The sequence below is a fragment of the Staurois parvus genome, unplaced genomic scaffold, assembly GCF_062004578.1.
Source record: "Staurois parvus isolate SC_StPar_1 unplaced genomic scaffold, SC_StPar_1.0 ptg000353l, whole genome shotgun sequence".
Lineage (NCBI taxonomy): Eukaryota > Metazoa > Chordata > Amphibia > Anura > Ranidae > Staurois > Staurois parvus.
Genome location: NW_028318149.1, coordinates 1,444,677 through 1,463,989, shown reverse-complemented (window position 1 = coordinate 1,463,989; position 19,313 = coordinate 1,444,677). Strand labels below are relative to the sequence as shown.

General features: G+C 39.9%; 1 protein-coding gene across 4 annotated transcripts in view; it reads left to right on the top strand.

Moving 5' to 3' along the window:
* The window catches only part of TBCCD1 (TBCC domain containing 1), a 124,192-nt gene that overhangs the window by 46,988 nt on the left and 57,891 nt on the right, over window positions 1-19,313 (top strand). For 3 of the 4 annotated variants that reach the window (XM_089684711.1, XM_089684709.1, XM_089684708.1), the window contains exon 5: window positions 4,905-5,399. In XM_089684711.1, the coding sequence (XP_089540837.1) occupies window positions 4,905-5,399 (495 nt within the window). Of the gene's footprint in view, window positions 1-4,904; window positions 5,400-6,100; window positions 6,263-19,313 lie in introns of all 4 variants that reach the window. The other variant, XR_016313840.1, reaches the window with a different exon arrangement.

Below are 19,313 nucleotides of genomic sequence, written 5' to 3'. Positions count from 1 at the left end.
AATAGTGGCACGCTTGAATAAAAATTGTCCACGTATAAGTGGTACCCCATATTGAAAAGAGATGAAACCAAATCCCAAACTATCTTGCTGCTGCTCCACGTGACTATCTTTTCCCTCGTAAATCCGAAACTTATATGTATAGCCTGTTGCCCTCTCACAGGCCTTATACATCTTGACCCCATATCTGGCAGGCTTGCTGGGGAGAAATTGTATGAGTGCAGGGCAGCCAGAAAAATTAATGTGGGACTAATTAACACAGATGTTTTGCTGGGGAGTATAGACATCTGCAAATTTTTGGTTAAGGTGATTTATGGGGGGCTGAATTTTGTAGAGCCGGTCCAATTCAAGGTCACCTCGAGGATGACACAGTGTATTGTTGTTGAAATGCATGAAACGCATTATACTCTCATATCTGTGCCTGGCCATGGCAGCAGAGAACACGGCATATGATGAATCGGGTCTGTGGACCAATACAACCGTAAAAAAAGGCCCAAAAAAAAATTTACATTCGGAAACCGTAATGGGTTTTCATGTGAATGGTCAGGCAAGGTTTGAATTTGGGTTGGTGGCAATAAATTGCTGTGCATATAAATTGCTTTGATCCACAATCGATGCACAGATCTTCCGTGAAAAACCTTTCCCAAAAATCAAGGGGAGTAGCTAAATTCGCTGTTTCTGCCTGAATTCTGGGTTGTGCAGTGGATGGGGGAAGTACGGGAGCTGCAGAATTTGTGGGCTGCCAATCGGGATTTGCAAGCACATCCGGAAGGATAATAGGGGCTCTACGGGCCTGTGTGCGATTTCTTGGTGGTCGCGGGACAGTACTTGTGCTCACCACCACTCCAGCTTGTACTGTACTTATGGGACTTGCCCTGTCACCAAGTGATACTGCAGTGCTGGTATGTGAGAGACCAGGATGTACTAGGCTGCTCGTGCTTGCCAGCTCACCAAAAGGTAGAGCGGCACTAGTACTGGCACTCTGCTGCATATAAGAGTCATCAAAATTTACCAGCAAGTGCCTCAAGATTCTGCAAACACTGCAGTTTTGTGTGCAGTATATCAAATGACCGTGGCCTACTGACACTGCACTTGCTAGGGGAGAAGGGGGGGGTTAAGCATAGGGGCTAAACGCAGGTTCTGGCAGGTGCCGGGGCTGATCCCGCTAGTGCTGCGTTTTTGGGGACGCTATACGAATGTGAACGCTGGTATAGTACTGATCTGATCAAAGATATTGATCTGTTCAGACACTATACTAGCAATGGAGGTTTGTGTATGAGCGTGTTCCTGGCAATCAAGGGGTTAAATGTGATTACTGGTGTACTGACAGGCAATCTGACGCTATCTAGGAGGGGCGTGAAAACCATGGGTATACGAATCATATATATATATATATATATATGTGTGTATATGTGTGTGTGATTTTGCACACCTGTGCCGCCCTTTAGCAGTATTTCTGCTATAGGGAGGTCAAGAAGTGGTTTGTGTTACAGCACTGCGTTACCTTAACTGACAGTTGCGCGGTCATGCAACGCTGCACCCACATTAAATTTCGGTCTTTTTTTTCCCCCAAGAATTGAGCTTTGTTTCGGTGGTATTTGATGGGCTGTGCATTTTTTGCGCAAAAAAAAGACAATTTTGAGAAAAACAATATTTTGGACTTTTTGCTATAAAACATGTCCAGTAAAAAAAAATTAAAAATCAAATTTAGTCATAAATGTAGGCCAAAATGTCTTCTACGACATGTCTTTGCTAAAAAAAAAAAAAAAAAAAATCCCAATACGTGTAAATTAATTGGTTTACGTGAAAGTTATAGCGTTTACGAATGGCAGTATGTATACTGGGATTTTTTTTTTTTAATACTAATAGTGGCGATCAGCAACTTATGGCGGCGATACGGGACTGCGGCGGACATTCTGACACTGGGGGAACTGACTTGGGGTCACTGACATCTCCAGTGACACCAATACAGTGATCAGTACAAAAAAAAAATGACACTGTACTATTGGCACTGAGGAGGAAGGGGTTAACATTTGAAGGCAATGCTCAGCGATCTGGACCAGTGTGCTCAAACTTACAGGGAGGAGAGCTGCAGTGTAAACAATGCTGCCTTCCTCCCCGTCAGTGTTTGAGGGTAATCACCGGCCGGGACTCGGTGGTTGATACCCGCAGCGGTGATCAGCGGCGTGGGTAAGGCAGTCGCGCGCCTCCTACCTGTAATGCAAAATCACGTATATATTCGTGATTTTGCACAGTGGTGCCCTTCTGCTGCAGTAAATGTACTTTGGCTGGTCGGCAAGCGGTTACTATTGGTTGGACTTATACTCTACTGTAGGTATGCTATTATTCCCCAATCCCTTTGATTCATAGAGTGCGGTGTTAATAGGACAAATCAGGGGGAGTTTGTCTTGGAAGGATATATATGTAATGCTCTTTCATATCATCTGAAAAGTTGTTACGCTGTTATTGTCAACTTCTATATTCCATACCTGTGAAATTTATGAATGTATGACTGTAACCTGCGTTTGTATTGAAAATGGAAAATAACTAAAAACAAAAAAACAGGAGGGTCTTTTGACTTTCCTATAAAGTCTTTTTCATGGAGTACAGCACAGGACACTCTCCCCTCTGTCCTGGTGTTTTCCACTGATTGCTGGATAAAAAAACTGAGATCTAGTGGTAGGGGTTATTGGGGCTGGCCTTACAACTTTGTTTGCCATTGTCCTCACTTGAAGGTGGCAGCACATACCCCATTGTTAAGACTAAAAGAAGCCTGTGTTCTATACTGTACTCTTAAGAAAAAGGGTTTAAAGGAAAGTCAAAAATCCTTATTTATGGCTGTAGCAAGGTCTTTTAGTACCCTTTTACAAATGACTATCCACTATTCTTTTCTAACTGCTGAAAGTTCCAATAAATGGGCCCACTTATGTGTGACACTCTCTAAGCCTCAACCCTTGCACAGAAAATATTTATGCACCAGAAGGAAAGGTATCTGTACAGGGTTTCAGTGTCTGTGTATTTGCTTGGGAGTCCTGTATAAGCATGTATATCTTGGTATCTGACTGTTCTTCCAATGTAATTGAACCTGCAGACATGCCCAAAAAATAAAATTTCCAGTGCTGGTATTACAGTTCCAGTATATTGGAGGCATTGAACAGTTATTCTTAACCATTAGCCGCCCGGCGGCTTCAAATGCGTCTTTACACTCCGGGTGCATGCCATTTGGCGTGCTCCCGCACATGCGCAGTTTGCGCTAATGCAGAGCGGCGCAGCAGTGCGATCTGTCACCGGCCGTGCACCTCGGACACGGCCGATGACAGATCCGAGTACCAGCTCCCGTTGCTGGTATCATGTGACCTGCTGTGACCAATCACAGCAGGTCACATGACAGTTGTATACAATGGATGGCTTCATTCATGATGCCATCCATTGTATACTAGTGCCTAGCTGTGAATGGTCACAGCTAATCACATGCACATGTCATGTGATTAGCTGTGACCAAATCACAGCTAAGCACACAAAAAAAAAAAAAAACTGAATCGATTTCATTCAGGTAAATGCTTGCTTATAGCAAAGTAATTCTTTGCTATAAGCAAATTGTGTAAAAAAAAAAAAAAAAAAAAAATACTGATCACTTCCCCAAAGTAGTACATTGTTACTATGGTAACATTGTACTACTTTGGTCATAGTAAAATATGAAAAAAAATCTTAAAAAAAAAAGTAATAAAAAATTAAATATAATAAAAAAAATAAAAAAATTAAAAAAAAATATATATATATTTTTTTTTTCATACTGTCACCAGTCAGTGTCCCTGTTCACCGCCATGCCAGTTATATGATGACACTGTACTGCACTGGTGACAGTATGTAAAAAAAAAAAATAGTGAAAATAATTTTTTTAATTTTTTCATTTTCCGAAAAATTATGACAAAAAAAATACAACTTCAAAAAACTCGCCATGCCTCTTATGAAGTACGTCGGACTGTCTACTCTGCAAAAAGGGGTCATTTGGGGATATCTGTACTATTCTGACATTCTTAGACCTCAAGAAATTAGATTGGCTGTCAGTACTTCAGGATTGATCAATATTCAGATCTATACCATAGTTTGTGAACTCTATAACTTTCCTACAAACTAAAAAATACATCCTAATTTTTGTTATTTTCACCAAAGACATGTAGCAGAATACATCTCGGCCTAAATTTATGAAGAACAATTATTTATTTGTAAACTTTTATAACAGAAAAAAAGAAAAATGTGTTTTTTTTCTCAAAATTTTTGGTCTATTTTTGTTAATTTAGCAAAAAATAAAATCCCCAGCGGTGATTAAATACCACCAAAAGAAAGCTCTAGTTGTGTGAAGAAAATGATAAAATTTTAGTTTGGGTACAGTGTTGTATGACCGCGCAATTGTCATTCAAAGTGTGAGAGCACTGAAACCTGAAAAATGGCCTGGGCAGGAAGGTGTAAAATTGCACGGTATTGAAACGGTTAAGATAAACTGTTCTAAGAAAGTGAAACAAAATTTAACCGTGGAATATTTAGTAGCAAGGAAATTTCACGGATGGACTTACTGCACAGGTGGCAACCTATTACGGTACCACGCTTGAATTCACTGAGCTCCTGAGAGCAGCCCATTCTTTCACAAATGTCTGTAGAAGCAGTATGGATGCCTAGGTGCTTGATTTTATACACCTGTGGCCATGGAGGTTGTTGGAACACCTGAATCCAAAAATTTGGAGAGGTGTTCCAATACTTTTGGCAATAATTGTGTGTGTGTGTGTGTGTGTGTGTGTGTGTGTGTGCATTAACATGAATGCATAGTAGATATTTGTGAACATTAATTGTACCAAAATTTTAGAAACTATAAAATATTATGTTTTAAAATTATTACTTTGTTCTTCTAGGTGTGTGACCATTGAAAAATGTCGGAATAGCACATTTGTCCTCGGACCAGTGCAAACTGTTGTTCATGTGCAGATGTGTGACCATGTGACAGTCATAAGTGTTTGTCAGCGATTGTCCTTGTCTTCTACAACCAGTTGTACTTTTCATATTCTTACTCCTACAAGGCCTCTTTTATTTAATGGAAATCAGGGTGTAATTTTTGCTCCATATCATACTCACTATGCAATGCTAGAAGATCACATGGGACAAACTGGTTTAGCCACATTACCGAACTACTGGGACAGGCCACAGTTTTTTTCTGCAGAAAGTGACTCTCAAGTTTGGAAACTCATGTCCCCTCGCGAATTTTATACATTTTCTGTGCCTTTTGAAATGGAAGGTGATACAACTGAAATTCCTGGAGGCTTACCCCCAGCATTTCTTAAGGCAGTGGATCAAAGGCAACAAAAGATACAAATGTGGCAGAAAACTGTTAAAGAAGCAAAATTAAACAGGTAAGCTTGATCATTAACACTTTTTGATGTATGTATTTGACCTTGCTTGTATTATGTTTATTTAGTTAACCAGCTAGTGATCACCTGCTGCATATGTGTTCTCATATTATCTGCTTAAAGTGTTACTTAACCCACAACAGTAAAATCGGTCTGTATATGCAGGAAAGCGTGCTTCTTATACTCATGGTGGAACCTTATTGGTTAATCCTCCACATATGTGAAAAAGCTGTTTGATCCTGTCTTCTCTGATCTTCCCCTTCTACTGTCCCCAATCCACTTGCTAATAATACAGAGCTAAAGGAGTCACTCTGCACATGCTCAGTTTGGTGTGTATTGCTAGAGGTTTTTTTTTTTCTTTGGAAGAGTGCATGTGATCAGCACAGTGCCAATCAGCACTGCCTAGACAGAGGGCTAGGGGTCCAGCAGCCTCATAGGACAATCAGGGGAGAATGAAAATAACTCCTACAAGCTATAACCGGTGCTCAGCTGGGCAGTGATAGAAGTCACAAGACTGCTATATACTGCTGATGAGGAAATGTGTTCAGTTTATATTTATTAAAATAATTGCATTTCTATGTACTGTGGGAGGCCAGATATAGTGAATGCATGGTCCTGGGTCTAGTAACACTTTAATAGCCTTATATTATTGTTAGTTTATTGATTTTTCTTAAAGCATTAATGGCTTTAGTTTTTAAATACAGATGGATTCAAAGAGCACATTTAGCCTCTTGGTGTTTGTCTACCACATCAACAACCATGTAGCTGAAAGTGACAATGTGTTCTTAATAAAAAGAGTTTTTGGATTTACAAAAAAAAAAGAACAAGATCACAAGTTACAATGCGCAACATATTTGCAAAAACAGGTAAACATGAATAAACTTTTATCTTGCAATACAAGGTCATAAGGTTATAACAATGTGAAAAAGTAAGATCAGTTCATACGTGATCCTGAGTTTTATTTAGTGAGTTTATTGGTTTAACCTCCCTAGCGGTCTGATTATTTCAGATTTTTGGTGCTGAAAGCGGTACCATTATTTTGCATGGAAATATGTAGTTTTTTAGTCTAGGCTGTAATTTTTAGGAATTACTCACTGAAATCTGTCCGAACAAGAGTCTAGTAAACATCCCGGGTATGATAAAATTTGAAACACGAAATCATAAATTATAATTTAATAATCATAAAAAATAATAATACATTTAATTCAATAATATAATCAAACCAAAAACACTGAAATTTGAAATAGAGCGCCAAGTTCGCACATTGCTGAGCAAAGTCGCAAAATCGTTTTCAGTGTCTGATGACGAATTTCCCCACGAATAATCACTCAATTCTGCAAGTGGTCCTGATTTACTATCGCTGTTCTCTAGCTGATCTAAACCCGCTTTTGACCTAAAGGGACACTTTTTGGACGCCATGGACTTTTCTCAGTTTCCAGGCAGAAGGAACAGACAAAATGAAGGCAGGGCACAGGACAGAGTACTGGGGACAAAATGTATGTGAAATGGGTTGAAACAGCAATGTTTTGCTATGTAAAATTTGTTTGGAAAAAATGACATTTTTTAAAATGTTCAAATTTCCCGCCGCCGACGGCGCCCGTACGTCCCGACGTCACAGGGACCGGAACACAGAAGCCGGATCCTGGCATCGGCCGGAGGAGATGGCCAGGGACGCTGCAGGGGACACATCGTGGGAGTGAAGGGCAAGGTAAGCTCTGCAGGGACTCCCTATGCAGCGCCGCATGGTAAGCCCGAGTGTAGCTCGGGGTTACCGCTTTTGGTACTGACATTTTACCCCGAGCTACACTCGGGAATACCGCTAGGGAGGTTAATTTGACCAATAAACAGGTGGAATTAGCTACGGACTGAGGAAGTCAGTGTGGAAATACAATATGCACCTTTATAGATTGCATAGCATAGAATGCTATAAATAGAATATAGCTCTATAATGACAAGTTAGGTCTACAATTGAAGGAACCTCTGCATAACTAGTTGAGATGGGGTCAGCCCCGGTACGTCTAGCCAACCCTGCCAGATTGATTCAAATTTACGCTGGGCGTTCCGGTGGCATTAAGTGAGTTGTTCTCTTAGAAGTAGGGGGTTCACATATTCTATCCATTGTTTACATCTTGGAAAGGAGAATGACATCTAGTATCTGGCAGTAGGTTTTTTCTAGCAAGGTATAGCAGGCGAGAAACCATAAAATATAGTCCTGGTTGGTACTGTTCAGCATCTATTGCTCCTATGAGGCATATGATGGGATCTAGCTGAACAGCTGATTGGGAGACTAAGGATATTGTAAATTTAATCTCAGTCCAATATATAGTGAGCTTTGGACAACACCAAAACATATGAATGAAGTCTTGGAGGTGTAGTTTACATTTTGGACATAAGGGTGTGTCTCTCCTGCCCCAGTTATATAATTTCTCTGGAGTCCTATAAACTCGATGGAGTATAAACCGTTGAGTAAGCCTGTGCGCTGCAGACAACGATTATGGGTACAGATTCCAGCGCCATGTCCCATTGCTCACCACCAATCTCCCCTATGTCTGTCGCCCATTGGGCTCTACTTCTAAGGATAGCATGATTTTGTATAGTGGAAATCCTTCCTTCCAGTTTGGCCAGTTCTGGATATGACGGATTACTCCATGGGAGTAGTATCCAGGTATCCTGTGATACCTAAGGAGGACTTAAGAGCTCTCCAAACCTTCTGCAATATGATAGCAGTGGGACAAGTAGGAGGCAAAGTGGGCAATGCTATCTGCAGGTGAGAGATTGCTGAAAGAGTGGGATCGGTTAATGTAGGTAACGTGTTGACAGGGTCCACATTACCCACCGTCCCCCAGCCAGCCAACTGCTGGAACTATGTCACTAAAAAATATGTTCTAGGGTGCAGAATGGCCAACCCCCACCCTTGTCTTTCGCAATTTGCAGTGTCAAAAGCAGAATTCTAGCCTGCTGTTTTTTTCCAGATTAAGTCCCTAAATTGGGAGTCTATACGGGTAAACCATCTTTTGGTATCCAAATCGGGGAATTGTGATTATATATATATATATAAGTTGTGGAGCCCAATTCATTTTTATCAGGTTAACTCTCCCCACCCCAGATAGGAGAAATTTACACCAACTTTCACATTTCACCTTATGTTTATTCAGCAGGGGAGCCAAATTCAGTGAGAGGTATTGGGCTGGTTCCGGAGAAACCACTATCCCCAAATATTTGAAGGAAGAGACAATGGGAATCTGTTGGGCATAATCAGGCAAGGGGCAGTCAAGGGATCTAAAGGCATAAGGGCGGCAGATTTATTCCAGTTGATGGAAAAACCGGAGAAGTTCCCATATTTTTTAATAAGCGACATCAGAGCTAGTAAGGAGGTATTAGAATCATCCAAATAGTGTGTCATCAGCATACAAGGAAATCTTTTCTTACGAAACCCAACTATATCAGTAGACCCCCAGACCATAATGGCCAGAGGCTCCACAGCCAGTGCAAATAGTAGGGGCGGTGGGGCATCCCTGCTGAGTGCCTCTATGCAGGTGGAAAGGTGCGGAAAGGCCATTGTTTATACGCAATCTGGCCCTAGGAGCGAAGTACAGTACCCAGTTGATAAACTTGTCCCACTGTCCAAATCTAGATAACACCTCCCAGAGGTAGGGCCATTCCTCACTATCAAAAGCCTTTGCAGTGTCCAAGGAGAGGATAGCTCTGCCCCCTGGATTGTCCACTGGCTTCTGCAAGTTGTGAAATGTCTGTTATTCTATGTCGACCTAGAGGGGATAAACCCTGATTGATCCCTCTGTATCAAGTTGCCTATAACCTTGGACAATCTGGTAGCCAGGACCCGGGCCAGTAATTTGATATCTGTATTTAATTGTGAGGACGATAAGACTCAGGGAGCAATTTGTCTATCCCCGGTTTTGGTAGAACTATTATAATCGATTCCCACATGGAGTCAGGTAAGTCTCCCGTTACTGATGCAGCCCGCAGGGTTCGCAGTAAGGGTGGAAGGAGAACATCTCCAGCTGGGAGACCATCCAACCCAGGAGATTTATTAGTAGGAGCAGCCACCAAAGCCTCACGAGCTTCTCAGTAGTAATAGGAGAGTTAAGCTTAACCCGCTCTTAGCCAGACAATTTAGGAAACGGGCTCCCTGCTAGAATATGTGAAAGTTCATTGCTGTGGTGGCATATTTAGAAGTGTAAAGGTTCTCATAGAACTGGTGAAATGTACCCAGAATATCAACTTGAGAGGTATGGAGAATGCCATATAACGACTGGATAGCATCTATAGAGGTGGTGTCTTGTTGGCCCCTGGCCACCAGGGCCAGGAGATTATTATTATTATACAGGATTTATATAGCGCCAACGGTTTGCACGGCACTTTACAAAATGGAGGTAGACATTACAGTTACAATACAATTTGGTATAAAAGGAAACTGAGGGCCCTGCTCATTAGAGCTTATAACCTTGAAGGAGGGGTTGAGTGATACAAAAGGTAATAGCTAGGGGGGTGAGCTGATGGAGGAAATAAATGGTGGTTTTACTAGGTAGAAGCTGGATAGGCTTCTTTTAAAGAGAGAGATTTTCAGGGATAGTCTAAAGGTGGATAGATTAGGAGACAGCTGGACAGATTGGGGTAGGGAGTTCCATAGGATGGGAGAAGCTCTGGAGAAGTCATGGAGGCGAGCATGGGAAGAGGTGACACAGGAACTTGAGAGCAGAAGGTCTTGGGAGGATCGTAGAGAGCAGTTTGGTTGATATATTGAGACCAGGTTGGTGATGTAGCTGGGGGCAGAGTTGTGGACGACTTTGTATGTTGTTAGTATTTTGAATTTTATTCCTTGGGATAGTGGAAGCCAGTGGAGGGATTGGCAGAGAGGGGTAGCAGACACTGAATGGTTGGTAAGGTGGATGAGCCTGGCAGCAGTATTCATGATGGACTGGAGGGGGGATAGCCTATGTAAAGGTAAGCCAATGAGCGAGTTGCAGTAGTCGAGGCGAGAGATGACCAGGGAGTGAATTAGGAGCTTTGTGGTATCATTGGTTAAAAAGGGGCGTATTCTGGAGATGTTGAGACTGCATTATTTGGACAGAGATTGGATGTAGGCTTGAAAGGATAGTTCAGAATCCAGGGTTACCCCTAGCACACTGGCATGCAGGGGATGGGTTGATAGTGGTGCTATTGATCCCGAGAAATTAGGGGAAGAGGCACTTTGGGGAGGAAATATGAGCTCTGTTTTGGATAGATTGAGTTTTAGGAAGTGGTGTGACATCCAGTCTGATATGTCTGTTAGTAAATCGGTGATATGTGAGGAAACTGATGGGGAGAGCTGAGGAGTAGAGAGGTAGATTTGTGTGTCATCAGCATAGAAATGGTATTGGAAACCATGGGAAGTTTTTTGAGGAGGAGGGGGTGGTCAACTGTGTGAAAGGCAGCGGAGAGGTCCAAGAGCAAGAGTACAGAATAGTGACCATTGGTTTTAGCGGTTAGTAAGTAGTTTGTGAGTTTTAGGAGAGCAGTTTCTGTGGAGTAATAATAGAATAGGTGCAGCGCTAAAAACAAATTATAAGTATAAATATTTCTCTATAGAATAAAGATATAAATATCAGTGGTCAAAACAGATATGCCACAGAAGTGAATAGTGCATTGAGTCTATAAAGAGTGCTGAGAGCACACAAAAAGTCCTCGTCCCAGGGTGATGGTAGTATAAGGTAAAGGAAATCCTGGAAAAACAGATGGAGTGCGCACTCACCAGAAGTGCGTTAAAATAACGCATATAAGGAAGTAGCTGCTGCAAGATCTCTCCAGCATCAGGGCTCTGGTCAGGTCGCACTGCGTCCTATCCTCTGTCTCACCGCAAGGAGAGGTGGCCAAGTGGCATCCGAACGTGTGAGCGTCAGGGAACTCCTTGGTCCAAAGTAGTACTGTGGGAGATGGTGCTCTCAGAGAGAGCCCAATGAAGGACGCCACATAGTGTAATACTGTTTGACTTGCGTTTATTAGTCAAAAAAGGGGTTAAACAAAAAAGAGTACTGACCATAGATAGTTGGCCACATACAGTGGCTAGATGTCCATGAGCTGTAGCCCCCCCTGACGCGTTTCGTGCGATGCACGTCCTCAGAGGGTCAGGGCTTACAGTAGGACATCATTACTCATCTATTTATATGGAGAAATGGCAATCGCGCTAGTCACGGCGGTCATTTTGCCGGCGTCTCGCGCATGCGCAGTAGATCGGCGCCATTTTGCCGAAGATCGTTACGAGGGAATGCACTGGAATAAACTAATCCTCCTAGTGACCTGATGTATATGGTGTATCCCAGGCAGGCGCCATGATATAGGTGGGGAAAGAGAAACAAACGACTTTGTCAGACAGCAAATGAACTGCTGACACAACTAACTATGATGAACATAAATCGTGGTACAAAAAGGAGCATTGTACTTATCCACTGACATTGACTGCACACCAGGATGAACATATCCACATGGAACTGGATAATTTGGTGGCATGTAATAAAATACTATATGTATATGTATGTAAATGCTAATTATAAAATTTACATAGTGTAAAATTACAGGGGATTGCTCCATTGCTTTACTGTTACTTTGGTTCAGCAAAAATAAAAATAAGGAAATCATAATAATGAAAAATTATAGATGTAAACGATTGTAAAGAAGTTGTGCGATAGCCATTTCTACTGCAGTAAATAGATGAGTATCAATACATTTAAAATTCAATAAGTTTTAATAATATATTTAAAATAGGTCAGTACGGTATAGTATATTTCATATGGTCAGCAAAAAAACTCATAAAGTTCAATAATAATGCATAAAATAGTGCATGAAATACTGAATTATAAAATGTATAATAAACATTATACCTAAAAGGCTAAAATACTAGAATAGAATAGAATTCACAATGACAAAATAGTATTGATGTAGATAAAACAGAGGTGTTGTCCACCACATCCATTCATACAAGAAAAGATATCAGGGCAAAAAAAGGAGTGATCTCAGGGTACTGTAACTGCACATTAGCTGTCATCGATAAAGCAATTCAAATCAAATTCAATGTTAAGACCTTTTGGGTGTAAGGATCCAAGGTCATATATCCACTTGGACTCTAATTGTGAGATAGCTCTTTTCTTATTTTGGCCTCTCCAATGTGCATTTATCATTCCTATACCCATGAAAATTAATGACGAGGGATCTTGGTTATGATGCGTTTTATAGTGCAGGGATAGCGAATGGTCCTTATAGCCCTTTCTAATATTGTTCACATGTTCTTTTAGACGGTCCCTCAATCGTCTAGTTGTTCGTCCAATATATTGTAAATGACAGGGACACTGCATTAGGTAAACAACATATTTACTTGTGCAGGTAATACAATCATCAATCTTGAAGGTTTTACCATTTACTGTAGAGTTAAAACTTGTGTGTCTGCTTGTAAACTTGCTGTTAGTGCAGATCATACACTTTTTACATGGGTAAAAACCTTTAATTTGTGGGAAGAGACGAGTGTATACAGGGGGATCAAGAACATTTGGGGCTATTCTATTCCCAAGGGGGGTGGCTTTCCTAAAAGCAATCTGCGGTTGATCTGGTAAAAATTGTCTTAAAACTGGATCTGACATCAGAATCTTCCAATTGTTGCGAATTATCCTGGTAACTGATTTATATTGGGTTGAATAGTTTGTCACAAAGGGACAAACTCTTTCAGGTCTCTTATTAATATTCTTTTGCAACATCACATCTCTGTTGGAGATGCCTACTTCTGTCATGGTTTGTATTAAAGTGTTTTCATCATAACCTTTCTCAAGGAACTTGGTTTTAATGATGGCAGCCTGTTTATAGTATGTATTGACATCAGTACAATTGCGTCTGATTCTGGTAAACTGTCCCTTAGGTATATTTTTTAACCATGCCGGGTTTAGGAATGCCACCCCCCTTGGGAATAGAATAGCCCCAAATGTTCTTGATCCCCCTGTATACACTCGTCTCTTCCCACAATTAAAGGTTTTTACCCATGTAAAAAGTGTATGATCTGCACTAACAGCAAGTTTACAAGCAGACACACAAGTTTTAACTCTACAGTAAATGGTAAAACCTTCAAGATTGATGATTGTATTACCTGCACAAGTAAATATGTTGTTTACCTAATGCAGTGTCCCTGTCATTTACAATATATTGGACGAACAACTAGACGATTGAGGGACCGTCTAAAAGAACATGTGAACAATATTAGAAAGGGCTATAAGGACCATTCGCTATCCCTGCACTATAAAACGCATCATAACCAAGATCCCTCGTCATTAATTTTCATGGGTATAGGAATGATAAATGCACATTGGAGAGGCCAAAATAAGAAAAGAGCTATCTCACAATTAGAGTCCAAGTGGATATATGACCTTGGATCCTTACACCCAAAAGGTCTTAACATTGAATTTGATTTGAATTGCTTTATCGATGACAGCTAATGTGCAGTTACAGTACCCTGAGATCACTCCTTTTTTTGCCCTGATATCTTTTCTTGTATGAATGGATGTGGTGGACAACACCTCTGTTTTATCTACATCAATACTATTTTGTCATTGTGAATTCTATTCTATTCTAGTATTTTAGCCTTTTAGGTATAATGTTTATTATACATTTTATAATTCAGTATTTCATGCACTATTTTATGCATTATTATTGAACTTTATGAGTTTTTTTGCTGACCATATGAAATATACTATACCGTACTGACCTATTTTAAATATATTATTAAAACTTATTGAATTTTAAATGTATTGATACTCATCTATTTACTGCAGTAGAAATGGCTATCGCACAACTTCTTTACAATCGTTTACATCTATAATTTTTCATTATTATGATTTCCTTATTTTTATTTTTGCTGAACCAAAGTAACAGTAAAGCAATGGAGCAATCCCCTGTAATTTTACACTATGTAAATTTTATAATTAGCATTTACATACATATACATATAGTATTTTATTACATGCCACCAAATTATCCAGTTCCATGTGGATATGTTCATCCTGGTGTGCAGTCAATGTCAGTGGATAAGTACAATGCTCCTTTTTGTACCACGATTTATGTTCATCATAGTTGGTTGTGTCAGCAGTTCATTTGCTGTCTGACAAAGTCGTTTGTTTCTCTTTCCCCACCTATATCATGGCGCCTGCCTGGGATACACCATATACATCAGGTCACTAGGAGGATTAGTTTATTCCAGTGCATTCCCTCGTAACGATCTTCGGCAAAATGGCGCCGATCTACTGCGCATGCGCGAGATGCCGGCAAAATGGCCGCCGCGACTAGCGCGATTGCCATTTCTCCATATAAATAGATGAGTAATGATGTCCTACTGTAAGCCCTGACCCTCTGAGGACGTGCATCGCACGAAACGCGTCAGGGGGGGCTACAGCTCATGGACATCTAGCCACTGTATGTGGCCAACTATCTATGGTCAGTACTCTTTTTTGTTTAACCCCTTTTTTGACTAATAAACGCAAGTCAAACAGTATTACACTATGTGGCGTCCTTCATTGGGCTCTCTCTGAGAGCACCATCTCCCACAGTACTACTTTGGACCAAGGAGTTCCCTGACGCTCACACGTTCGGATGCCACTTGGCCACCTCTCCTTGCGGTGAGACAGAGGATAGGACGCAGTGCGACCTGACCAGAGCCCTGATGCTGGAGAGATCTTGCAGCAGCTACTTCCTTATATGCGTTATTTTAACGCACTTCTGGTGAGTGCGCACTCCATCTGTTTTTCCAGGATTTCCTTTACCTTATACTACCATCACCCTGGGACGAGGACTTTTTGTGTGCTCTCAGCACTCTTTATAGACTCAATGCACTATTCACTTCTGTGGCATATCTGTTTTGACCACTGATATTTATATCTTTATTCTATAGAGAAATATTTATACTTCTAATTTGTTTTTAGCGCTGCACCTATTCTATTATTATTGACTATTGCAAGGAGGATTGGTTGCCTTTTTGGTGTTCTAGCTGCTCGTGCTCTTGTGCCTGTAGCGCTCGCTATATATTTTTTTCACACGTTTGTTTTACCAATATTGAGCTTGAGCAGCTACATAAGGTTACCATAATGGCAGACATATTTGAGATAAGATCAATGCGTGGTAAAATCTCTGATGAAGTATTTACCACGGATCACCCAACAGATAACCTCATAAGTACATTTACACATTTACAAAATCTCACATCAGCTGAAATTAGAGCTCTATGGGACATCTCCTTCCTGGAGAAATACATCAAGGAAGGGATGGTCCCAAGATCTTTGAGGTGGGAAGTATCCCCAGAATTTGAGGATACAAATGGAACTGGGGACTGGTATCAATTTTTTAATAAAGTTGGTCTTGAGTTGCTACGTTTCTTGGTCTTAAGGAAACAGAAAAAACTACAATACCTAGACGATGAAATAAACAAGGTTAGAGAGAAACTCACACCTTTCAAAGATAGTGAGGAATACAAAGCAGAGACTAACAAACTGCGAATCCATATGGAGAACATAGAAAAGGAACAAAAAATCAAAAAGAGAAAGAAATACATTAGAGATGTTGAGGATTACCAAAATGAACAGGTGTTTAAATGGCAGTATAAACAAGAGGAAGTAACCTCTACACAAATTCCTCCTAAGCCAAACAACACCTATCATCCCAACAAACCTAAAAAAACCCCTTGGCAACAAAGGGGCCCAACGTCTAGATTTAACAATCAGGGTCAATCACCTGCCAGACTTGATTACCAGTATAACATCCCTATTCAGAATGGTTACGCCCCCTTATTATCAGAAGGTGCTAATAATATAGGAACACGGAATCTAGACTGGCACCCTAGACCTGAATACCGCAATAACTATCAAAATAATTATAATTACAATCACAATCAGAATCGTCAATATTCTAAACCTACACAAGCCCAACAGGTATACTACAATAATAGACCTTACTCTTCACCTAGAAACAACATGAGAAATTCTAACCACTCTACGTGGAGAAATATGAATTATGGACCAGCACCACAGTCTAATAGACCTGATTACAGAATGACACAGACACAACAAACTCTTGTGGAACAGCCCAATAGAAATTATCCGCAGCCTAATTTTTTAGGAGAGAACAAGGCACAAAAAAGAGGTGCCACCGAAGAGGCAAACAGGGAGGTAAGAGGGTCAACAAATCTCAAGAAAAGAAAGATGTAAATGACATAGGGATTTTCAACCTCAGTAATAAAGTTTTGACCACCCAAGAGATCAAATTATTAAATAAAGGATTAAAATTTGCGCCTAAAAAACCGCTCAACAAGTTTCAAACATATGTTGACATTAGAAAATATGTTAGGCAATTATCTTTGAAAAAATATTTTTTCAACAAACCCTCAATACCCTCTAATGAAGGGAGATTCATTGACTCTAACCTTCATAATCCATCCCTGTTTAATCCTCCACCACAAAATAACACCTATATCAACGCCTTTAGGGATACAGTTTTGCGTGATTTAGAGACTATAAAAACAAAGGATATCAACAAACATGATGTTAATCGCAGGGCTATAGATTCTTTATTAGAGAAGAAAGACCTCGTGATCCGCCCCGCGGACAAAGGGGGAGGAGTTGTTGTCCTCAATAAAAGTGATTACATTAAAGAGGCTTTAAATATCCTCAGTGATAGAGACACATACTCACTGTTATCCAAAAATCCAGTAGTTCAATATAAGAAAGAACTCAAGTCTATAATTAAAAAGGGATATGAGGACAATATCATAAGTAAAAAAGAAAAAGCATTTCTATGCCCTGTTTCACCAAGACTCCCTATTCTATACATATTACCTAAGGTACATAAGGATCCACTTAATCCACCAGGGAGGCCAATAATAAGTGGCATAGGATCTCTAACGGCTAGAATAGGCAAATATATAGATCATTTCCTACAGCCACTCGTGATGAAAACACCGGCATACCTCAAGGACACCAAGCAGGTTCTTTTTGATATTAAAGATTTATTCACTAACTTGGACACATTCTTGGTTACAGCTGATGTAGCCTCCCTGTATACAAATATAAACCACTTGGACGGTATGGAAGCGGTGAGATTTTTCTTAGATGATTTTAGTGACATTCCAGTTTTACAGAAGGACTTTATTTTAACACTTTTGGAATTCGCAATGACTAAGAACCATTTTTGGTTCAACCAGCAATTTTATCTACAAACTAAGGGTGTGGCTATGGGGGCGAAATTCGCCCCCAGCCTAGCAAATCTGTTTATGGCCAGATGGGAGGAGGATGTCATCTATGCCAGAGATTGGCCTGAACTCTCTTTCTACAGGAGATATATAGATGACATCCTCCTCATATGGAATGGCAATGAAGAATCACTTTTAAATTTTTTTACTACTTTAAATTTTAACTCTCTTAACATTAACCTTACTTTTAATTATAGTCATGAGAGTATCAATTTTCTGGATCTGACTTTGCTAAATGTGGAAGGAAGAATCATAACTGAGTCATTCTTCAAGAAAACTGACAGAAACAGTTACATTCCCTTGGAAAGCTGCCACCACCCGGCATGGTTAAAAAATATACCTAAGGGACAGTTTACCAGAATCAGACGCAATTGTACTGATGTCAATACATACTATAAACAGGCTGCCATCATTAAAACCAAGTTCCTTGAGAAAGGTTATGATGAAAACACTTTAATACAAACCATGACAGAAGTAGGCATCTCCAACAGAGATGTGATGTTGCAAAAGAATATTAATAAGAGACCTGAAAGAGTTTGTCCCTTTGTGACAAACTATTCAACCCAATATAAATCAGTTACCAGGATAATTCGCAACAATTGGAAGATTCTGATGTCAGATCCAGTTTTAAGACAATTTTTACCAGATCAACCGCAGATTGCTTTTAGGAAAGCCACCCCCCTTGGGAATAGAATAGCCCCAAATGTTCTTGATCCCCCTGTATACACTCGTCTCTTCCCACAAATTAAAGGTTTTTACCCATGTAAAAAGTGTATGATCTGCACTAACAGCAAGTTTACAAGCAGACACACAAGTTTTAACTCTACAGTAAATGGTAAAACCTTCAAGATTGATGATTGTATTACCTGCACAAGTAAATATGTTGTTTACCTAATGCAGTGTCCCTGTCATTTACAATATATTGGACGAACAACTAGACGATTGAGGGACCGTCTAAAAGAACATGTGAACAATATTAGAAAGGGCTATAAGGACCATTCGCTATCCCTGCACTATAAAACGCATCATAACCAAGATCCCTCGTCATTAATTTTCATGGGTATAGGAATGATAAATGCACATTGGAGAGGCCAAAATAAGAAAAGAGCTATCTCACAATTAGAGTCCAAGTGGATATATGACCTTGGATCCTTACACCCAAAAGGTCTTAACATTGAATTTGATTTGAATTGCTTTATCGATGACAGCTAATGTGCAGTTACAGTACCCTGAGATCACTCCTTTTTTTGCCCTGATATCTTTTCTTGTATGAATGGATGTGGTGGACAACACCTCTGTTTTATCTACATCAATACTATTTTGTCATTGTGAATTCTATTCTATTCTAGTATTTTAGCCTTTTAGGTATAATGTTTATTATACATTTTATAATTCAGTATTTCATGCACTATTTTATGCATTATTATTGAACTTTATGAGTTTTTTTGCTGACCATATGAAATATACTATACCGTACTGACCTATTTTAAATATATTATTAAAACTTATTGAATTTTAAATGTATTGATACTCATCTATTTACTGCAGTAGAAATGGCTATCGCACAACTTCTTTACAATCGTTTACATCTATAATTTTTCATTATTATGATTTCCTTATTTTTATTTTTGCTGAACCAAAGTAAC